The sequence below is a fragment of the Bactrocera tryoni genome, chromosome 2 (assembly GCF_016617805.1).
Source record: "Bactrocera tryoni isolate S06 chromosome 2, CSIRO_BtryS06_freeze2, whole genome shotgun sequence".
Classification (NCBI taxonomy): Eukaryota; Metazoa; Arthropoda; class Insecta; order Diptera; family Tephritidae; genus Bactrocera; species Bactrocera tryoni.
The window spans coordinates 37,512,471-37,538,070 of record NC_052500.1 but is presented as its reverse complement, the minus strand read 5'-3'; the positions used below and the strand labels follow the sequence as shown (position 1 = coordinate 37,538,070).

The 25,600-nt window shown below is 33.6% G+C and overlaps 1 protein-coding gene across 1 annotated transcript; it reads left to right on the top strand.

Annotated features, from left to right (window-relative positions):
* Positions 1–237: 237 nt before the first annotated feature.
* Positions 238–23,454, top strand: LOC120769000 (nitric oxide synthase-like). Its single transcript, XM_040095840.1, has 17 exons — positions 238–942; positions 1,169–1,305; positions 1,517–1,679; positions 2,137–2,228; positions 5,544–5,685; positions 7,724–7,863; positions 9,097–9,271; positions 9,381–9,562; positions 9,848–10,048; positions 11,771–11,915; positions 13,571–13,675; positions 13,912–13,970; positions 17,374–17,451; positions 17,536–18,832; positions 20,309–20,433; positions 21,057–21,123; positions 23,042–23,454. Exons 1-17 carry the CDS (start codon positions 619–621, stop codon positions 23,147–23,149), a joined length of 3,540 nt encoding a protein of 1,179 aa, XP_039951774.1. The 5' UTR covers positions 238–618; the 3' UTR covers positions 23,150–23,454.
* The last annotated feature ends 2,146 nt before the right edge of the window (positions 23,455–25,600 follow it).

Sequence of the window (25,600 nt, the reverse complement as noted above, 5' to 3'; positions counted from 1 at the left end):
TAGACGATAATATACAATCACGCGCATTTGTTATTAACCATGTGACAGGGATGACGACGAAGCTATTTTGTTGTGATTTCACCGATCAAAAAGTGAACTCAACCGAAGCATGGTCTTATGTTTGTTTCATTGTGGTCGGATTTCCTGTTATTGTTGGGTTTTTGCAAAGCCTTGACGCATGGCATCAGTAGCTAGCAGAGGCAGAAACAGTTTGCAAGATGTGTGAATTTAAATAAACCCCCGGCTTGCGCAACCTAAGTTCAGTCGGTGCTGGTCGCCAACAAGGCAACGTTTGCCAAATACGGTTGTATGTTAATTACATATTGCACAAGAACTGGTGCATTAAACACATCCCTGTGCATTACTATTGCTAGTTGCAGATTGAGTCCTGTATATAAACACAAAGTTAAAATAATTATAATTAAAAATAAATAAAGGCAATTAATAAATCGACAGTGAATAGTAAAGGAAGCAGTGCTTTCGTGAATACAAATTCAAGTTTATTATCAAAATCGTGTTAATGTGTAGTGTTTTCAAGGATCGTTTCCCTCAACTGTAAAACTAGCTAACATTTTTTTTCCAATCAAAAGCCGTTTGTAATATTTGCACCAATCGAAAATGCCGTTAACAGCCTTGGGTAAAGAGGATGACCTCTCCTTGGTTATTGATGAAGAACTCGCTTTACAACTGGCTGAAACGCAAGTCGATAAGGGAGATGTGCTGGCAAACCGCTTGGAGGATATTAGTGTGCATTTAAAGCAATTGAATCACCTCAATCAATATATGCAGATAACTGAAGAGTTGAATGAACACAAGAAAAATGATGCAGGTCCATCAACATCAAAAGGCTGTCCAATTACGCACATGCAACGCCCAATTCGTTTAAAAAATATTGAAGGCAAACCGGAAGTGTATGACAAATTGCATTTGAAAGGACAAGAGGTGAATACAAGTGTTAAAAAAATACCAAACTTTAAAATTGTAGTAGTGAAACTTTTACAAATATTCGGCAAATGGTAAAAAAGTGGCTTAAGGTCCTCAAACAATATTACATTCTCTATCGCAGCATGAGGAGGACGTATTTTTGTAAAAGAAAATTAATTAACATAATCTAATTAGATTTTTTGGAAAAAAATAAAAAAACACTTTTTCCTTTTCTTTTCCAAAGAATTTATCATGCTCAAAAACTACATGTATGAGCAGTGTTATGGGCTTCTACACAGCTTCGTTAGAGCCACGCCCTCAAGAAGAAGTGCTCGAACAAGCTAAGGACTTTCTAGAGCAATATTTCACTTCAATGAAAAAGTAAGTACAAATTGAATAGTATTTACATACATACATATGTATATATGGGTATATACAAAAATTTTTGTAACACTTTCAAGCGTCGATAAATTTTCGAAGTGTGTTAGTGACTTTAAGAGTTTATAGCTAAATAATTAAGAGCAATAAACACTATACCATCAGGTTTGCAATATTAATTATATCTGTCCATATAAAATTTTTATTATTACAGGGCATCTAGTCCGCGGCATGAGGCTCGCTGGAAGGAAGTGCAGAAAAGTATTGAAGCAACTGGTGAATATCAGTTGACCGAGGCTGAATTAATTTTTGGCGCGAAGGCGGCTTGGCGTCATGCTTCCCGTTGTATTGGGCGCATTCAATGGTCAAAATTGAAGGTAAAATGCAGCTAGTATTTAGAGGACTATTTGTCCAGTAATCAGTAAATTTGAAACTACTAATCGTGATTAACGTGATAAACCTTACTGCCGAGAAACATACGTAAAATAAGCATACAATGCTCTTAACAGATTTAAAATAAAAACTACCAAAAAAACTGTAATTATTTAAACTAATCAATTTTTCAAGCTCAAGTTAATACTTTTTTGTTGGATATTTAATATACTGCAATATCAAAATTTGTATTCGGCAGCTAACAAGTATCTCTTCTCTTTCCAACATTAAATTATTCAATTAAAGCAAATATTTTGTATATTTATAGCAAACATTATCTACCATACACACAATAATATTTACCAAAATTCGTTCAATCAGGTTCTATGAATTTATTATTTAAATGAAACAAATTATGTACATATACAAGTATATGCAATTATTTCCCTTATAAATTTTTAGGTATTTGATTGTCGTCATGTGACCACCACGAAGGGCATGTTCGAGGTCTTGTGTAATCATATCAAATACGGCACGAACAAGGGTAACATTCGGTATGTAAAATTTTACGTTAAGGTTAACAGCTTAAGTATTGAATCACAAGAGTGGTTGCCCTTAATTCGTTTATTTTATATATAAAAAATAAATTTTTTAATGCGAAATGAAGTTATAAATTATGCAAAATGTATTCTTTTTATTGGTTTATATAGGAGCGATAATGCAATCTACATTATGTGTATGTATATTAGGGTGATTCAAAATTTTTTTTTTTTTTTTCAATTGGTACTCGCAAAAATAGGTTCCTAGACACCTCTAAGAAAGCCTCTCCAAATATGAGTTTTTAATTGTAACGGGAAGGTCCTCCGCCTAACGGTTTTCTATTTTTTCTTATTATCAGATAGAAAAATTTATATCTCGCTTCCAACTACTTGAAAAAATATCTTGTTAATTAGGTTTTGTAGGAAATTGAATGCTCTAAAATATGGTCTCTCTTGATTTTTTCGTAAACCCAACCGTTTAAAAGATATTAACGGTTGAAATTTGAATATTTTTGGGAAAATTTTTTATTTCTTATGAATTTTATAACTCAATGAAAAAAAAATTATTATGAATAGATTTTTGGAGAGGCTTTCTAAGTGGTGTCTAGGAACCTATTTTTCAGAGTACCAAACGAAAAAAAAAAAATTTTTTTTTGATCCACCCTAATATGCATTGATGTTTGACGATGAATATCTCGTAAATGCTTAACTTAATCGAAATATCATGGTAGACCATTTTTATAGAGCAGTACATTTCCTACAAAACTATGTGTTTCATCATTCATAATAATTTTTTTTCATTGAGTTATAAAATTAATAAGAAATAAAGAATTTTTCCAAAAATAGTCAAATTTCAACCGTTAATATCTTTTAAACGGTTGGGTTTACGAAAAAATCATAGAGACCATATTTTAGAGCATTCAATTTCCTACAAAACCTAATTAACAAGATATTTTTTCAAGTAGTTGGAAGCGAGATATAAATTTTTCTATCTGATAATAAGAAAAAATAGAAAACCGTTAGGCGGAGGACCTTCCCGTTACAATTAAAAACTCATATTTGGAGGATTTCTAGGAACCTATATTTGCGAGTACCAATTGAAAACAAAAAAAAATTTTTTTGAATCACCCTAATATATACATATTGTATTTCCAATCAGAATCAAGTGCTTTAAATATAATCAACTCACTATCACATGACATAGAAACTTTTAAAATTATGTGAATTTTACATACATGCGTACATAAAACTAGCAATTGAATTGACTAACGAAATGATAAGAAAAATCAAATAGTATTCTTACAAGGTGAAAATGTTCATTGTCAATTAACATTATAGTAAAATTGTAAATATAAAACAAATAAAGGGTGTAATACTAGCAATAGCCGAAATTTTTTATGTAATTTGGAAATTACAAGAGCTTCATTAAAATTTAATTTTTTGTTAATATTTAAAATTTTCTTGAATATATGTCAATCGATCTTTGCTATGTTTTCATGACGCTTGATATATCAGTGTAGTCACTGAAAACCGTTAAAATTGCAAATAAAATTTAATATTATAGCGCCATGTGCATTAGGCCATTGTATCACCTTGTATTTATACACGCTTTTGGGTTATTGATCTATAAATAGAGGTCAATTACAAAATTTATTTAAATTTAATTACAAATATTGACCTCTGGTTACACCAATTAATACTTCTGGTTGCGTCGGTAGAGAGAAGGCAAATGATGAAATTTCGCTATAATCAAACGCCCTATCAAATGTAATAATTAGAATAATAATTTCAATGAACTTATTGTTGCAACGCCCACTTCTTGTGCATATGTATGAAAATATATATGTATGTACTATACGTACATACAATGTCCAATGCAAACAAATATTCTTAGCATTTTGCTTCTAGTTAATGTCAATCATATGAGTAGTAGCAACATATATAAGTATGATTAGCTGGGTAATCGGATAATTGAGTGTGAGTTGGTAAACAAATATCCTGCTTCGAATCAAAGTGCTGTTCAACACATAGTTCAATTCTTCTCATTTCATAATTCTATGTAATTGATGTAATTTTTTTGGAAAAGTGGGCATGGACCCGCCCCCTACTAAGTTTTTGTACATATCTCGGAAACTACTATAGCTATGTCAACCAAATTCTACAAAGTCGTTTCCTTCAGGCATTTCCATATACAGTTCAAAAATGGAAGAAATCGGATAATAACCTCGCCCACCTCCCATACAAAGGTTATGTGGAAAATCACTAAAAGTGCGTTAACCGACTAACAAAAAACGTCAGAAACACTAAATTTTACGGAAGAAATGGCAAAAGGAAGCTGCACGCAGGCTTTCTTTAAAAATTGAAAATGGGCGTGGCGTCGCCCACTTATGGACCAAAAACCATATCTCGGGAACTACTCTACCGATTTCAATGAAATTCGGTATGTAATATTTTCTTAACACCCTGACGATATGTACAAAATATGGGTGAAATCGGTTTACAACCACGCCTTCTTCCAATATAACGCTATTTTGAATTCCATTTGATGCCTTTTCTGTATAATATATACTTACATTAGGAACCAATGATGATAGCGGAATAAAACTTTACACAAAAACGGTATTTGAAAAATATGTAAATAACTGATAATGAAATCTCGATTACCACTTTATCGTGCGAGAGTATAAAATGTTCGGTGACACCCGAACTTAGCCCTTCCTTACTTGTTGATAATGCTAAAGCTCTGAATGAATTATCTATATTTTCCGAAACTGCTTCGTTGCTTACATAAATATCATTAAAATCTTTATATATGCTGTCCATATGCGACGCTGTTCTCAAATGCAATTATGTTTTTCCAAAGAATAGAAAAATGCTCTCTGCCATCAGTCAACTTTTGTTTTTTAATCTTCATAACATTTAAATAAATTTAATTCATATTTAATATGTTGCACTTTTAAGGTGCACATCCGTTCAATAGCATTGAACGCACTACAACTTTCCATTTTTCTTATAAAAAGTTCATGAAACGGTAACTGAAATAGAAAACAAGTAAGTACGGGTTGAAATCGGTCGAGGAGATCCGGAGATATGGGGTTTCAACCCATCGCCCATCATTCCAATTCAACCCCGGCTTCTATAAATCCTTTTTGAAAGGATAAAATATGTGTAAATATTTGACATGCTATTTAGATTTATTTCTATTATTATTTATAAATTAAATTATTTATTCGCCTTAGTTTTAAGTTAGGATGTTACGATTTAGAGAATTACTGAAATTTTATAACATGTTATTCTTTATAAATGCATAGTATTTAATTTTTATCGCAGCTCTGCTATTACGATTTTCCCTCAACGTACGGATGGTATTCACGATTACCGCATTTGGAATAGTCAACTCATTTCCTACGCTGGTTACAAACAGAGTGACGGTTCGGTTATTGGTGACCCCATAAATGTTGAATTCACTGATGTAAGTTAATAATGCAACAGATAAGTATATCATGTGATTTTATTTTAATTTTTTATTTTATTATTTTATTAATTAAATCGGTATTACGTAATTATATTGTTACTACAGTAGATACTTCATTTACACTTCACTTTCGATAAACTTAGAATTAAAGTGATGCAATTTTTGCATTGCTTATAATATATGGACATTACTCATGCGATATTAAATGAATATATGCAATTTTTTTAAGACTTATAAACTCGTGGGATTTCCCTTTCATAGTATTGAGTTCAGACAATTTGGAAGAGTTAAAGATTAGCATTTTATTGAGTAATAGACAAATATTGAATTAAACAAGTAAGAAAGGCTAAGTTCCTAAATACCTTAAGATGTAAAACATACAAACAATCACCAATCATATGGAGCAAAGACAGCCGAATATTCGAAATACTGATGTGGGCTAGGTCAAGTTTCTGACCAATTCTATTTATCGTAGGCAGGAAGACATTGTTTGTAAACAGAAAAATATTTAACGTGGGTTTCTAAAATCGTTTAATGACTTTGTATGGTTGCTTAACTTCATAAATAGCGGCGCGTACAATTTCAGTTTGCTTATTTCTTCGTTGGCTCCTTTAAACATACCGTTATCAGTAAAAAAAAAGATCTCTTATTTTTATTGAGATAACTCACAGAATTACCATTGTGAGGAGAGTATTCTGTCTGAATTTCAATTGTATATTTCACACATTGACCGATATTTTCGGTCGGAAGTCAGCTATAGATACTGGAGTTCCACATATTTAGTAACTAGGGAATTGAACAGTTTTGTTTAGATTAAACAATTTATGGTCATAAGGCGGCACACTTTAAAGGAATTATTTGTGCAAGGTTTTAGCCCGTCAAATCAATCTCTTCCTGAATTGTATACTGGTAGGTGACAGAATCAAGTAAGGCGTGGTTGTATTCCAATTTCGCCAATTTTTACACTGTGACATACTTGTATCTAGAAATATGAGAATAATGCTACCTACTAAATTGAGTCGAAATCGCTCTGTCCGGACCCGAGATATGTGATTTCACCAAAAAGTGGTGACATTTTCACGTCGGCTCTCATAAAGTTCGCTCATAATATCTTCTATTAAAATTTAATGTGTCTTGAAAAACTAGTTATTGAGTTATTGCAATTTTAGTAGTTTTGAACAGTACCTTTATATGGGAAGTGAAATGTTCCGATTTCATCCATTTTCACAAGTCGGTAGGAGTTCCTATAGTATTTGCGTTCAGCAAATTTGGTTATTGTTACCTTAGTAGTTTGGAGATATGTGCATTTAACTTATTGGGGGGCGGGACCAGGGTCACTTTTTTAAAATATTTTGCTTACAGCTGCCCCTTGCTGCTGCAATCCTCTGTACCAAATTACTGTTTTATATCTTAGTTTATTGCTTAGTTATACCACTTTATTTTCGATTAATGGCTTTTGTAGCCGTGGGAGTGGTTCGTTTACGTCCATCTACAAATTCGATATTTTTTTGTACTAAGAAACCCGCATAGCAAATTTTATCAAGATATCTAACTTTTTACTCAAGTTACAGCTTGCCGAGGCGGACGGACAGACAGACAGTCACCGGATTTCAACTTTTCATCCTTATCATTTATATAGATATAACCCTATATCAATCTCGTTTAGTTTTAGGTGATACATACAACCGTTATGTGAACAAAACTATAATATTATACTCTGTAGCAACGGGTTGCAACAGTATAAAAATTGTTAGTTTTCAATTTTGAATCCCAAACATATTGAATTAAAAGTTGAATAATTAAGTTTTTTAATCGATTAAAAGATCTTAGATTTTATTTTTTAATTAAATAGTTAAAATTGAAAATTTGTAACAACTTGAAAATCTAGTTTTTAATATAAAATATATTGAAAATAAATTCTTAATTATAATTTTGGGATTAGAAATTAAAAGGCTTATATTATTACCACTAATTTTTGAATTAAACAATTCGGAACTCTGATTTTAAATCTCAACACTTCGTGTTCTCTTTCAAGGTATGCTTGAAAATGGGCTGGAAAAGCAAATACACTGAATGGGACATTCTACCATTGGTAGTTTCCGCCAATGGAGAAGACCCGGAATATTTCGAATATCCAGCTGATTTAATATTGGAAGTGCCTTTTTCTCATCCAAAGTGAGTATATATGTAAATATAGAATTGTGTTCAGTCAATTGTTTTAAATACAATAAGAAGTAATCAAAGAACAAAACTAAAAATATAATTGTTTAAGGCAAATACAAAGTGTAGTTAAAATAAATGTTTTGAGGGCTTTAATGCGATAATAACTAACCCTATTTTCAACACATCTTTTGTAGTAAAAAAGGTTAAATTCGGCTACACCGAAGCTATAATATTGTTCATAAGTTCAGAAGATTCCTTACAAGAACTTGATTTCTATCGTTCAGTTTGTGTGGGAACTATTGTGATCAGATATGAACAATTTCTTAAAAGATTGCATCATTGCCTAAGCCAATAACCCATGCTAATTTCGTGAAGATATGTTATCTCATCAACTGAAAAAGATGGAAAATATAGCACTTGATTCCTATCGTTCATTAGTTGTCATTCTATAGGGTTCCGATATCGGCGGACTAGTGTTTGAGGGACTAGTTTACGTATATACATAGAGACGAATAGACCGACATGGCCAAATCGACTTATCTTGTCACGGTGATCAATTATTTATTTTATAGGGTCTCCGACGTTTTCTTCTGGGTGTTACAAACTTCGTGACAAACTTAATATATGTTTGTTAATATTTGTTACCCTAAAAATTCCTTTTTAGAGTCTCATGATATTTGATTGAGCTTTATGTATTTGTTTGAATATTTGCTGGCTTTTACTTACAAATAGAGAAAATGTTACAATTTACACCATCTATATTTTTATGAATCTCTATCCACACTTTTTTAATAGTGAAATTCAAAAATTGTAGAATTCTTAGCCACTAAATCGCAACCGACATTGTTTGTAAACAGAAAAATATTTAACGTGTATTTGTAAAATAGTTTAATGAGTGCGTGGATGCTCAACTTTATAAGTACCGGCACGTACAATTTCAGTTTTCCTATTTCTTCTTTGGAAACTGTTAAAGCTCCTTTATACATATATGGCAATATATGTTTTTTACCACTAAAATTATGCCTGCGTTAAATAAGTTTTTTCCACACGAAAAATAGCGGTATCAGTTTTAAAAATGCCTACATTTATTTAAATAATTTGTTTAATACTATTCAATTTTGTTTTTGTTCCATGTGCATATATTATATGTAATCAAGAATATATAAAAATATTATAATGACTGTATCAGTATTTAATATTTGAAAAATTATTATTAGTAATATCTTATTCTCCCCTCATTGGTAGGTACGAGTGGTTCGCTGAACTGGGCTTGCGCTGGTATGCTCTCCCGGCTGTCTCATCCATGATGTTTGATGTAGGCGGCATTCAATTCACCGCAACTGCATTCAGCGGTTGGTACATGTCTACTGAAATCGGTTGCCGCAATTTGTGTGATACAAATCGACGAAACGTATTGGAGGTTAGTAATTGGAATAAACCACAAAAAATTCATATGAAACCTGAAAACTATATTTTATGAATTTATAAAAAAAACACTTATTATTACTATTTTAAATATTACTTTCCAGATCGTTGCCAATAAAATGGAACTTGACACACGCACAACTTCTTCCTTGTGGAAAGATAAAGCTCTAGTTGAAGTTAATTTGGCTGTCTTGCACTCATTCCAAAGCCGGAATATAACTATTTTAGATCACCACACGGCCAGTGAGAATTTCATGAAACATTTCGAAAATGAATCCAAAACACGGTAAAAAAGAACAATTGGTACTTTCTTGATATATAAATTCAAATTACAGGAGTTTTATTTTTATGGCATCGTAAAGGACTGCATATAGCAATCCAATGCGATCTTTGGATCAGCCATCTAGCTGACCTAATCTAAAGCAAGCTTTAACAATAATATTTTAATTTATTTGTACTACTTACTACTAAAATTTCCTTTCGGGCTTATTTATTCGTAAACTCCATGTCATCAATATATTGAAACGGCTTGAAGGCAAAACATTAATTTCCAAAACTATTTCTGTTCTAGCAATGGTTGTCCAGCCGATTGGATTTGGATAGTTCCACCACTATCTGGTTCTGTGACGCCAGTTTATCATCAAGAATTCGCACTGTATTATTTGAAACCTTCATTCGATTATCAACATCCCGCTTGGAGGGTGCATGTGTGGGAGAAAGAACGCGGCGAAATCAAGCCTAGGCGTAAATTCAACTTTAAGCAAATTGCAAGGTAAGCATACACATTTTAATATATGAAATTAGCGGTCCCGACAGAAGTTGCCCTGCATGATATTTTAAGCTCTTAGACAAAGTATGTAATCACAAATAATTAAATAATTTCCTGATTTTTTAATGTGAAATAACTTCAATTTTTGTAGAATCAATTCGTTATAATCAATAATGTTTCTTTAATTTTATCTTAATGCTAATTGATGAACAATATTTTTCGATGCAAAATGATGGGTGAGCCAATAATTAATCGCATGTTATGTGGAGACATTCGTAGGTTAATCCAGCGAATTCAAAAAATTTAACAGAATATTTGAGCTTTTTTTGTGAAATCGCCACATCTAATTCGTATTTCCAGTGCGCGTCATATTGAAATTTACGTAAATTATCTCATTATCCGCGCGTTTATCACAAATTTAACGGGAATACCATATAAAGTATCAAATCTGTACGAACTGGGTGTCAAAAAATGTAAAAAAAGAGAGAGATATTGATTAATGGTTTGATTGTTTCATGTAACCAATGCATTTGTTACCGAATATGTTAACTACATATGTGTTCTCTCACCTATCTATATTTGTCACAATCCTTCCACTTTTTGCTTGATTAATCCAGTTAACAGCATTTTATATTTAAATTCAATTAAATTTACATTTATTTCGTCCACACAAATACATTAGTATTTGCTTTACTATTTATGGATATTTATGTAGAGTTCTGATTCTGTTATCGGTTTACCAATAGAAATGAACAAACAAATTAACTGCACACTAACCCTAAACTGAAAATGAAATACAATTAAAACTCATTTTATGAGCATTTACTAAAGGCCTTTAAATGTATTTTGAATTGTTACACGATGGATTGCCATTCGAGCAAAAGTGCATCTCAGCTGAGGTGGACTACAATACACGAGTCATTAATTTTTACACTATGTTAACATTCTTTTCACACTTATGTAGATAGTGAGATATAAAAAAATAAGAGAGTGAAAAAAATGTTCGTGAAAGCTTGTTCTACTTAACACTTTATTATGTTACACTAACTAAATTTTCCATATGGTTTTGATTTACATTTGCGTTCAAGACTTCCCCTTTCAACGGTCGGAAAACTATTGCTTTTTCTGCTGAAAGTATGAGTGCATAATGATATATGCTTTTGCATTTTTTGATCGTCTGCTTTATTTGTGTTTGTGAAGATTATCCCTTAAGTGGATTACGGAGCTATCTACAAAGAGCGAAATACTAAATTCAAAAGTAAAGATGCCAACATATATATTTACTTACACACATTAATTTAATGCGATATTATTTGAATCTGTTATAAAATGTTACTGCTATAATGTACTTATGAGTAATGGAATATAAATATGCTAATAGTTTCTTAATAAGATGAAAAGAAAGATTTTAATAAGAGTGTGAACGAAAGAAATTGTTAAATACATACATAGTACTGTTGACGACTTTCATAGTTATTTTATGGAAATGCTTTTTTATATTATTGAACTCGTTTTGAAAAAAATTCTCAAACATTTTTTTTCTGTCAGTAATGTTTTATGAAATCTGTACTGCTTTCGAAAGTGGAATTTAGCTTCTACGATTTTCCACGATATTATTTTTAAGATACTTAAAAACTCCCTAACTAATTATACACACGTGTTAAGACGCTCGATTTAAATTGCATTTAAATTCAGATCAGAAACAATATTTTGTACTCATTCCAGAGCCGTTATCTTCACATCCATTTTATACACGCGCACTTTGGCCAGACGAATTAAAGCCACCGTCTTGTATGCCACAGAGACCGGTAAATCTGAACAATACGCTAAACAATTATCTGAGTTGCTGGGACACGCCTTCAATACACAAGTAAGTTGATACATATTTACTTATATTTACATATATGTACATACATATGTATACATATATGTATGTTTAAGAATTGAAAATAAAGTAGGCTATCGCAACCGAGGAAACCACTAATCGCACCTTTTAAACTACTCCTTAACGGAAGAGTTACCCAATTGTAATAAATATCGGGTGATTTTTTTGAGGTTAGGATTTTCATGCATTAGTATTTGACAGATCACGTGGGATTTCAGACATGGTGTCAAAGAGAAAGATGCTCAGTATGCTTTGACATTTCATCATGAATAGACTTACTAACGAGCAACGCTTGCAAATCATTGAATTTTATTACCAAAATCAGTGTTCGGTTCGAAATGTGTTTCGTGCTTTACGTCCGATTTATGGTCTACATAATCGACCAAGTGAGCAAACAATTAATGCGATTGTGACCAAGTTTCGCAAAAGTCTACAGAAATAAGCCAGCAACTATTCCAGCTTTGGAAGACAACATTTCCGAAGAAATTCGGGCTATTCCGGCCGAAATGCTCGAAAAAGTTGCCCAAAATTGGACTTTCCGAATGGACCACCTAAGACGCAGCAGCGGTCAACATTTAAATGAAATTATCTTCAAAAAGTAAATGTCATGAACCAATCTAACGTTTCAAATAAAGAACCGATGAGATTTTGCAAATTTTATGCGTTTTTTTTAAAAAAAAGTTATCAAGCTCTTAAAAAATCACCCGATATATATTCTTACATATAACGATTTTTATTTGTAAAAATATCTTTAATCAACTGTCACTATCGAACTAAAACTGGTATTAACACAATTTCTTCATGCAATTTCCCTGTCCTGAACTATCAATTCTACCAAACCCATTTCCAATGAAATGACGAAATATCTCCGTCACACACCCTAAGTATGCTCTAAACAAGTGATTATGTGTACTTGTGTGTTTCTGCAGCTTCAACGCCACGTTTAAATAACAAATTAAATAGACATTTGGCTTAGATCGATCATTTGGAGCGAACTGGTTAGCTTTATGGCTGCATGTGACTGTGTGATTGCTTTACCGTTGTTATTGTTCTAGCGGCAAATGGGAACGAACAACATCCCACCCTAAGGATAGAGATGTGTCTTTCGGTTTGAGCATAATTGATGAGAGTATTTGTTGACACATCCGACGACAACGAGCAAACTTAGCCTCATACACATACACACACTATTGCCCCCGAAGAAAACTAGCAAATACAGTTAATAAATAACGCGTTAAACTAAGCAGTGGTTGGGCTTTCTAAATATTGTATGTTGAATGAGATAAACAAGGTGATCAAGAATATACATAGCTCCCCAAATTAAAATTTGAATGCATACTTTTAGGCTTACAACAATTTTGATAGTTGGCGCTGTAGTGTTAGAAAGTAGCTAAAGATCAAAATATAACTAATATCGAATGGATAGAGGTGCGCATTAGTACCCCGTATGACCCCGTATTCACCAATGGTCAGACTATTCACCAATGGTCAGACCCCGAGTATATTTCCGTAACTAAAACGCTTCTCAAAAAAGTGTTTGGAGATATGCTTTTCTTATAGTACGCGGATTTACTTTCTTATCCTGATGTATTCATTAAACTATGTGATTATTTTATAATATTTTCTTGTTTTAATTTTAGATCTACTGCATGTCAGATTACGATATTTCAAAAATCGAACACGAGTCTCTCCTTCTAGTAGTTGCCTCTACATTTGGTAATGGCGACCCTCCTGAAAATGGCGAGGTAAGTTGAAATACGTAAAAGAAATATGCTTTGTAAATCTTCCAACAGTGCGTATACGTAAAGTAAATACCTTTACACTTACACTGACATTAATGAGCTACTAATGCTTCTCAGCTGCTTTCAACTAATGACACTTTTTTCTTCCACATTTTTGCTGACATGAACTGTTGCTTCGTCACTTTTGCCATTTGTCTTGTGTCATTCATTAACTACTTTAATTGAATTGCTGCATACAGCTATTTTCTCAAGATTTGTATGACTTACGTGAGAACGCAGCAGCCAACAAGGATAGAGGGTAAGTAGTGCATAATTAAAACCTCTCGCCGTTGGCTTAACTTATAATTTTGTTAGAGAATTATTATTTAATTATAAATGATAAGATATTTTTATCGACTTAACATGCATTATTCCATGAAGTTTTATAGATTATAATGAAATTTGGTATCGTCCATAGTTATATTATTGGTCATAAACCAATTTAGTTCCATTATTACATATTTCTTGTCCGAAAATGAAGCTAATTAACTCAAACCAATGGATTTAATTTAATACACATGGTAAATGAGGAAAATATCAGCCATATGATCGGAAACCATTGCATTAGGGTTATGGCCGAGGTGTAGATAGTTTTCATACATATGTACGAGTATTCAGCCGTAAACCAAATTATTAAAAAATAATACTTAATTTTATTAAATTATAACACATATTGATCAACATAAACGTCATCTGGATCAGTTCGTTTGTCTTATTTGAAGTTAAATTTAATATTCCTGTAGATTTCATTCACGTTATTAAAATCGTCTTAATCATATTTTGAGCTTAACATTTGATTTAACAGTAAATAAATCATATTTATATTTATGGTAGGCTTTTAAGTAAGATTTAGAACTAATTAACACATGACCAATAGTATACATATGTTAGTTAACAAGGTAATGAAAGACCAGACGGTTAACAAGTATATAATGTACGGTTGCAACCAAACATAGCTAACTATTATTTACTTCTGGTTTTTCTTAAAACAAAACTTTGTGATTGAGCTTTTATTCTTTCATGCATGTTGAATGATTTTTCTGTGATTCTCGAAAACGATGTTGGCAAAGCATACACAAACAATGAATATGGTATTTTGTGTAATATTTCCGTTAATAATTTCTGTAAGTGGGCCACAAGTTAAGCGAAGCATAATATTATGTACTTATGTGTTAGTGTAAATTATACAAATGACAATGAGTTCATGCCACTTAAGAATAACACTAAGTGTCTCTCATATATCATATTACATATCATAATTCTTTATTCCGAATATATCGGTTGTGTGGAAATATGTTTGGACCTTCTTCTGCTTGTTATTTTCCTCATAAACCCAGATAATAAATTCAGCTCCTTTGGTTGACTATATATCACTTACTACATATATGAATATCTAATAAAGTAGTTAACTATATAATAGTTACTGATTTAAATATAAATATTTTAGACGCTAAATAAAATGTGCTAAAGAAACTTAGTTAGTGCATAACCTATAATATAAGTTCGTAAAATATTAAATCAGAATGGGGTCATGTGTAAAAGTTCACGCAAGTGAGGAAAGTTCTCTAATTGCCATTCACTTGGGAGTGGCCAGTAACGATTCTTTTACATACATATGGCTCAAGCAGCTCACGACTTCCGGTTTTTGATCAAGTGTCTTTTGGGTATTGCCATATAAAAGAGCGGAAATTCGTTGTGGGATTCGTGGTGGGAGAGAGACTCCGTCGCCGAGTCACTCCGGATCACTATCTTGTTGTAGCCAAGATACGCACCTGCCTCTGACAAACACAAGGAAGGTTCAACGTCGAAAAACTGCAATCACAGCAGACAACTACAAACGAAATCATTGATTTTCGGAAAATGCAAAAGATCAGCTGGTAAGATGACGAGTGCCGTGTCACACCGGAGAGAAAACAGACTGCCTACCTCGCAACTTTACGATCGAACACAACACGTGCGGGAAAAGATAGGTACCGAGCCCGCTCAAAGTGAAAGTATAATGCCAGGAGAAGGCAAACCCGATCCCCCAATCGATGACGATGGAGCAGACGTTCCATTGCCCGAACATAAGAAGTTCGAATAGCAATTACCCGTCTGAAGAGCAACAAAACGGCGGGGGATGATGGATTGCTGGCCTAGCTAAACACGGCGGCGAAGAACTGATAACGTGCATGCATCAACTTCTTTGTAGAATATGGTTGGACGAAAGCATGCCCAACGATTGGAATTTAATTGTGCTTTGCCCGATTCACAAAAAGGTATACCCCACAATCAGCGCCAACTTCCGTGGGATAAGTCTCCTAAACATCGCGTATATAGTTCTATAGCCCACCGTGAACAAACTGATTGGACAATCAGATATGATTAGATATTCACCATGCGCCATATCTTGGAAAAGATCTTGGAAAAAAAAATCGACACACACCACCTCTTCGTCGATTTCAAAGCTGCTTTTGACAGCGCGACAGCCTTGTGCCACGATGCCTGAATTTGGTATCCTCTCAAAACTAATACGGCTGTGTGAACTGACGATGAGCAACACCAAAAGCTCCGTCAGGATCGGGAAGGACCGTTCTAATACCAAACGAGGTTTCAGACAAAGTGACTCCCTTCCGTGTGACTTCTTCAACCCACTTCTGGAGAAAATTATTCGAGCTGCAGAACTAAACAGATATATGCTGATGATATTGATATCATTGGCCTTAACAACCGCGCCGTTAGTTCAGCTTTCTCCACAACAGAGTAGGCAGCGAAGCAAATGGGTCTGCTGGTGAACGAGGGCATGACGGAATATCTCCTGTCATCAAACAAACAGTCGTCGCACTCGCGACTAGGCACCCACGTCACTGTTGACAGTCATAACTTCGAAGTTGTAGATAATTTCGTCTATCTTGGAACCATTATCAACACAGCAACATCGTCAGCCTCGAAATCCAACGCAGAATAACTCATTCTAGCAGGTGCTACTTCAGACTAGGTAGGCAATTAAGAAGTAAAGTCCTCTCTCGACGAACAAACACAAAACTCTATAAGTCACTCAATATTCCCGTCCTACTATATGGTGCAGAGGCATGGACGATGACAACATCTGATGATGCAACGTTACGAGTTTTCGGGTGAAAGGTTCTGCTGAAGATTTATGGTTCTTTGCACGTTGGCCACGGTGAATATCGCATTCCATGGAACGATGAGCTATATGAGATATACGGCGACATTGACATAGTTCAGCGAAATAAAAGACAGTGGCTATGCTAGCTAGGTCATGTCGTCTGAATGGACGAAAACACTCCAGCTCTAAAAGTATTCAAAGCAGTACCCGCCACAACCTTGCAAAAAGAAGAAACGACTGGCGCGCTGTTGTTAACTCGGCTACAGCCGCATAAGCGGTTTCTACGCCAGTAAAGAAGAAGAATAATATATCAAATATGATTGTAATCCATTTACATCGTTGAACAATTGATGCGGAGGTTTTAATATAAACTTTTGCAGCATCTAAAAGTATTTCCCCACCTTATTTGGTTTCTGTAAATTTTCGTTTTGGTTTGTTGTAGCTCTGGTTTCTTCATAATATAATTATAACATATTATTTTCTTTAAAAAAAATATTAACTCCACAACTTACAACTTAATGAAGTAATTTGGTTTTCATCTTTCTTTACATAGTTTTGATGTCACTTCATTGAAATATCAAGGATTAAATATTGACGATCTTAAACAATCAGAGCCTTTGAAGAAATTAAGGTAAGTCAACACTTTAGCGAGATTACCGTATTTGAAAAAATGTTTGAATTGCTTCAATATATCTTTTTATTTGTATTATTAAAGCTTCGCCGTTTTCGCACTTGGCTCTACGACCTATCCTAATTTCTGCGCCTTTGGCATTTATTTAGATAAAATTCTTAGTGAACTTGGTGGCGAACGTCTTTTTGAGGTCACATGTGGTGATGAGATGTGTGGCCAAGAGCAAACATTCCGTAAATGGGCGCCAGAAGTTTTTAAATCTGCTTGTCAGATATTCAATTTAGATTATGCCGAAGGCTTGGACGACGCATTCCATGACGATACCCTAACAGCGAGTACTGTACGCATGGTGCCATCACAGCGAGAAGGTACTATCGAACAACTGCTTTCGAAATACCACAATAAGAAGGTGCAACGTTATAAGATGAAATCAGCGCCCCGGAACCTTACTAAACTTGCTGAAGACGAGAAGCCAACTATTTTAGTAGAAATTTATGCACCTGGCTTGGATTATGAACCTGGTGATCATGTTGGTATTTTCCCTGCAAATCGTACTGATATCGTAAATGGTGTCTTGAAGCGTCTTACCGGCTTCGAGGATCCCGATGAAGTGCTGCAAATACAAGTGATGAGAAAGAAAAAGACTCCCAATGGCACATTCAATTGCTGGGAACCTCTGGAAAAGTTACCTGCTGAAACGCCACGAGCACTTTTGACACATTTCTTCGATATAACTACGCCACCTCAGCAAGATCTTTTGAACTTGTTAGCTGATTTCTGTGATGATAACTATGATACCGAACGTTTGCAGAAGCTTGGCACTGAATCCGCTGCATATGAAGAGTGGCGTCAACTGCATTTACCCACTTTACTGACTGTTTTGGAACAATTCCGCTCCTGCAAACCGCCCGCTGGCTTGCTCTTTGGAAACCTCATGCCATTACAATCACGTTTTTACTCCATTTCATCGTCACCACGGAAGGTCATTAACGAGATACATTTGACCGTGGCCATTGTAAAATACAAGAATCAATGCGGCAACGAACGTTTCGGCGTTTGCTCAAATTACTTGGCTAACATGGAAGCACAAGAGCCCTTATACTTCTTTGTTCGCAGCGCGCCCGGTTTTCATTTACCGAAAGATACTTCAGAGCCAATGGTACTCATTGGACCTGGTACTGGAATTGCGCCCTTCCGTTCATTCTGGCAAGAGTTGGAAGTATGGCGTGAGTTAAAGATGCAACGATCGAAGGTATGGCTTTTCTTTGGCTGTCGCACACGTGAAATGGACTTATATGCCGAGGAAAAAGCTTTGCTAGAACGTGAGAAAATTTTGGATCGAGTATTCTTGGCACTGTCACGTGATCCAGAAACAACCAAGGTAAGTGAAATTGTGTATACATACTATGTATGTATGTATGTATTAGATATGATATTTCTTAACAACTATGTGTCTAAAACGTTCTATAAACCAGTTTCCCGATTTTTAAGGCGAAGTTTTTGGGGATTCTAAAATATTTTTCCCTAGTTTGTGAGATAATAAAATTTAATAGGTAGGATTATTTGTCACGCTATTCATCATTTGTCTGAATTGGTCAAATCAGACAGCTATATCACGTATCTCCCATAGAACCGATTATTCGGATTTTTTAAACTTCGACTTAAAATCGCTGGCCCGAAACCGGTTTTAGACCCATAGTCTTTTCAGCAAAGTTGTTTAGAATGGTCCCTAGAAAAATTACCGAATACGCTATTTTATAGAAAACAAACAAGGAAAAGCTAAGTTCGGATATAACCAAACATTTCATACTCTTGAATTTTGCAAGTATCAAAGCCGGTGTAATACTTCCAGGTACTTAAAGCTTGTTAGTTATATGGGGTCTAAGACGTTTTTCATCGGGTATTAATCCGATTTATTCCAGGAAATATCAGGAAAGGATTGTCTCAGAATTTCATTACATATCTTTTCGGTAAAAAGTCAACTATAGTCCTGGGGTCCACTGGTTTCATTTACTCAAATTTTAGTCATACTTCAAAGGCATTATTTGCGCAAAGTGAAAGAATCAAGTGAAATTGTAGTCCAATTCATATTCACACTGTAACATAGGAATATCCTTAGAAATTCATATACCGAATTTGGTTGTAATCGGTCGGGCGGTTCTCGAGAATATATTTTTTTTTAAAAGGGGACGATGCCACCCCCATCGTCCAATTTTAAGCCCAGCTCCATTAAAGCTCTGGTTTACCATCTCGGGCGTAAATTTTATGTCTCTGCCATATGTAGTTATTAGTTTTTAAATGTACCGTTTTATAGAGAGTGAGTGGTTTAAACTTATTAGAGGGCGTGACCAAGTCCGTGTTTCCAACATTTTTTGCCCACAGGTACTGCTGGCTACTGCAATTGCTTGCGCCAAAGTACAGTTTTATGTTTTAATTTAGTGCTTAGTTATGACACTTTATTGATTTTCGGTTAATGGACTTTTGTGGGCGTGGCAGTTGTCCGATCATTCCCATCTACAAATTCGTATTATTTTTGCTAAGGACCGCGCATATCAAGTTCCATCAAGATATCTCAATTTTTACTCAAGTTACAGCTTGCATGGACGGACCCAGATTTCAACTCTTCTCTTCATCCTGATCATTTATTAATACATAACCATATATCTATCTCGCTAAGTTTTAGATAATACGTAGAAGCGTTAGGTGAACAAAACAATTATATTCTGTAGAAACATGTTGCAACAGAATAAAAATCGACCCGTTCTAGTATGCACTTGTACATATATACTCCTTCTTATAAATCTAATTTAGTAAGCTACATATAGACATACTATACATTTAATCTCTTCTATTTCAGACCTACGTTCAACAGCAAATTGAAAAGGAATTTGATTCTTTCTACCAACTGATTGTCAAAGAAAAGGGACATGTTTACGTTTGTGGGGATGTTACAATGGCTGAAGATGTCTATCAGACAATTAGGTGAGCAAAACACTCGTATAGTGCAAACACTGTTGTAATTAATATTAAGAATTTGACATTCGTTGCGAAAAAGCTATTTCATTGGGAGATGCTCATTACTCTGTGACTGATTAATGATGTTTTGGTGGAAAAGAAAAAAAACTCTTTATTATCTTTAAATAAGTGCATGCAAAATAATAAGAGAAAAAACTGTTTTAGTAAGTTGTAGTATAAAGTTAAAAAAATTAATATTACATAGAAAACAGTGATAACATCCTGACAAAACTTGTTGCCATTCGACAAATGGAATATTGTAAAAAGGAACCTTCCAATTTTTAACAACGCTAAAGAACTAGAAATAGAAGTATCATCAAAAAAAATATTTGACTTCTTAATATAGGTACAATCTCCATAAATATATTCTAAAAATCATATGTCAGAAACATTTAGTACTATTTTTATTCCATCCTCCTAACCTTCTTCACCTGACTGTAAATGTATTTATGTATTATATTCCCATAGGTTCCTATCTTACTAATTTTTATTTACTTATTACGTTTATTATTCAATTTATGGCTATAAAATAGTGACGATAAAATTGTTAACTTATACATATTTTATTTGTCTGTTATTTGTTTTCATAGGAACTGCATCGCAATAAAAGAACAAAAAACTGAAGCGGAAGTAGAAGCGTTCTTGCTGACGTTAAGAGTAAGTACACTTAGAAAAGTATACGCATGCCTAAGCAACACATACACATGTTCACAAATAACAGATTTGGAAAGTAATTCTTTCCTAGTTATGTGTAAGAACCCTTAAGGGCGCTATCTCATGTGATAGCCGTGTTTTAAAGGTATACATATAGCGAAATGACACAAGTAAGGAAGTACTCTTGCAACTTGCAAGAATCAAACCCAGAAATATTTAAGGTGTAAAACCCTATCATATAGAGTAAAGTCAGCTGGATGTTCGAAAGTCTTGATATTAGTTATATAGGGGCTAGTCTAAGTATTCGTTTAAATTTATCTATTTTAGGCACAAAGACAACCGTTATCAGTTAAATAAGTCCGCTCTGTTATTTGCTTTGGGATAACTCACATATTGGCCGATATATACGGTACAAAGTCACCCGAAAGTTCGAAAATATTTATATTAAGTATATGGGGGCTAAAGAAAGTATTAGTCCGATGCAGTCCGTTTTTGACATACTAGCATACCGTTATAAGAGAAGGATTATCCCTTAATTTCAGTTATATATATCACACATTGACCGACATTTTCAACAAAAAGTCAACTGTACCGGGATCCACATTTTTGGTACTTAGGGGCTTGAACAGTTTTTATTGGATTTGAACAATTTTTTTGTCATAACATGACATACACTAAAGGCATTATTCGTGCAAAGTTTTATCCCGTTATATTAATTGCTTTTTGATTTGTGTACTTGAAAGTGAAAGAATCAAATGGAATTTAAAATTGCTCTATATGGGATGTAGGCGTAGTTGTTGCCCGATTTCGTCCATTTTCACAATGTGACATAAGAAGATTGTCCAATTTTCACGTCGCCTCCCATAATGCTCTTTCATACCATATTGGTGGTAAAATTTAATGTCTCTGGTATATTTATTCATTGATTTATCGCGGAATTTAATGGAATCCCTTTATTCATTGGACGAAAGCAGGTGCACAATTCTCCTGGATAGTTAGTGATAAATGAAATTAACTGATATGAGTTCAATCAGTTTCCTATATTTTTATTGAAATTCGGTATGAAAGTTAATATGAAATGTAATGAACAGTTATAAACATACATATACTTGTATATTAGAGTGATTCAAAAAAAAAAAAAAATTTTTTTTCGATTCGTACTCGGAAAAATAGGTTCCTAGACACCTCTAAGAAAGCCTCTACAAACATGAGTTTTTAATTGTAACGGGAACGTCCTCCTACATACAGTTCTTTATTTTTTCTTATTATCAAAAAAAAAATTTATATCTCGCTTCCAACTACTTGAAAAAATATCTTGTTTCTTAGATTTTGTGGTAATGATTTTTTCATTGAGTTATAAAATTCATAAAAAATAAAAAATTTTCCCAAAAATAATCAAACTTCAACCGTTAATATCTTTTAAACGGTTGGGTTTACGAAAAAATCATAATAGACCTTTTTTGTAGAGCATTCAATTTCCCACAAAATCTAAGGAACAAAATATTATTTCAAGTAGTTGGAAGCGAGATATAAATTTTTCAATCTGATAATAAGAAAAAATAGAAAACTGTATGTAGGAGGACCTTCTCGTTACAATTAAAACTCATGTTTGGAGAGGCTTTCTTAGATGTGTCTAAGAATCTATTTTTCCAAGTACGAAACGAAAAAAAAAAATTTTTTTTTTTGAATCACTCTATTGTGTATGTATATTGCCAATAATTTATAAAAAATAGAAAACCTTTGCTATACTTATTTATCAATTTGTAATTTACCCTATATCGGAATTCATGGAGTTTTCTAGAGTAGGAATTCGATGAGTTTTTTTAAAGAAACAATTATGATAATTACATAAATTTTCATGTAACACAATGTAATCGGTTTCTGACTTTTGAATTCATTGAATATTTTTTCTCCATTTCAGCATGAAAACCGTTATCACGAGGACATATTCGGTATAACATCGCACGCTGGCGAAGCGCGCAATAAATCAACACTTCGACGGGGTTCAAGAACACTAAATGCGTTATAGAGCAATTTTCGATCTGCAGAACAAACCATTGGGAAAGAGAGATAGTGCCGGCCACAACTGCTCTTTATGATTACCACAAATTTGTTAAATATTTCCTTGTTTCAACTTATGCAACAGAAACTTAAACAAAGTACTCAATGCTTTTTTTGGAGAAAAAGTTTTTCACCTGTTTCAAAACCAAAAATAATTTATCCAACCCTCTTTGGTAACAAATTGTTCATATTATTATTCTTGTTATATTGCTAAACATAAAATTTATACGTTTTTATAAATCTTTCACATATATCTATATATATCGTCACCTAAAATGCAAAACTACGTATCTTGAAAAAAATCGAAATTGAGTTTTTTATTATCCACGATTCACTACATCATGTTACATAGCAAATGTAGTATAAAATTTTCAGCTTCCACTGTCAGATATAACCAATATATAACCATTTTATAACCAGAACTCAAACTTTGTTTCAATATATGTAAGTAGTTTCTATTATATCGTTTTTACTTCGCCTTTAAGCTTACAAAAAGTTATGTTACGTTATTTGCGTTTTAGGGGACTATGCTATATCTAAAGTGAATCACATATAATAAATATTTTTTTAAATATTTTTTATCCACTCCCCAATTAAAAACGTAAATCATTGGGTATAAGTAGGAATAGGATATAGGCCCTACTGAGATTATAAAATGTTCTCTTAATCTCGAACTTAATGCTTAAATAATTTTCAAGAGAAAAATTTAGGCAAGCATATACATATGTATGTATGTATGTACATTAGAGTGGGCTGATTTAAAGGGAGCCAAAAAAATCGATGTCTCGAAACTGAATTTAGACCCATAGTCTCTAAGGCCAAGTTGTTCAGATTGTTCAGTAGAACATTTCACACACACACCATTTTATAAAAAAATAAGGAAAAGCTAAATTCGGGTGCAACCGAACATTTTATACTCTTCCAACTTCTAAGAATCAAAGCCAGGAAAATACCTTAAGGTGCAAACCGTCAACCAGACAATAGGAATCAAAGTAATACAGATATTTACATATAGTTGATATCCGTGGCGATGTAAAGTTGCAAGCGGTCGATATGTTGACTGTTTTGTCGTAATGTCGACGCTCAAGTATTTTGGATAGCGATGAATAATCTTTTAAGGCCCTTTGTAAGAAGGTCATAACGATGGTGGTACCGACAAGTAGCGGTTGAAAATCTGGTCTCACGTTTTTTAATCTGAGTGCACGAATGACTTCTGAGTAGTATGCCAAGACGTGTTGACCGGATGTAGCTCGCGCATTATTTGTCACAACCAGTCCTACGAACTGATATAGGACAGTTTGTCCGAATGCATCCGTATTTATTGGTGCGCGGAATACCATCAACTATGGTGCGCAGTGTCATTAACTTTGAAGGTAGGGTGATATTAAATTTTGTTATGTCCGTCACAATGCCCGCTGCATCGTGACCAAAAGTTTAATGAATAAAAATATACATAGCTCAAGATTATCCTATCGCATCTGGGGCAACGGCAGTCGTGGTACAAAATGCTGTACTGTAGCATTTTTCACGATGTTCCCTACTTCTGAAAACAATTGACTTGCGTCTAGACTCGTGATATAAAATGAGAAAAATAATAATGGACAAGTAAGGAAAGGCTAAGTTCGGGTGCAACTGAATATTTTATTCTCTTGCAACTTGCAGAAATCAAAGCAAAAGAAATACTTTAATATGTAACCTGTGGATCGAAATCCAAATAATTTTATATATAGAAGTATGTGTAACTCATATGCTGACAAACACATAAGGTTTGTTAAAAAAACGAAAACCATTATATGTAGTATATCGAAATTGGGACAGTATCTACCGATTTTTATTTATTTTTCCCAATACCACATACTATTAACATGTCACATACTAAAAAACTAATCATATAGAGTAAATTCAGTCGGATGTTAGAAAATCCTGATCTTAATTATATAAGGGGTAATCAAGTTTTCGCTCAAATTTATTTATTACAAAGATACACTGATATCAGTAAAACACGCTAGCTCAGACAAAGTCACCGGAAGTTAGATTATCTTTATATTAGATATATGGGGACTTAAGGAAGTATTGGTACGATTCACTCCTTTTTTGACATACAGACACTCAGATCCATTGTCAGAGTAGTGCTATCACTGAATTTGAATTATATATCTCAGATATTGACCGATATTATCGATCAAGAGTCAACTATAGGTACCGGGGTCTAAATATTCGGTACCTAGCGGTGTGAACAGTTTTGGTTGGATTTGAATAAGGGCATTATTTGTTGCTTTTTGATTTGTGTACTGGAAACTGAAGGAATCAAGTGGATTTTAAAAGTTTGTCAAAAGGGATAGGGGATTTCATCAAAAAGTGGGCGGTGCCATGCATTTAGTTATTGATTATCGAGCTTTTATTAGTTTTGAGCAGTACC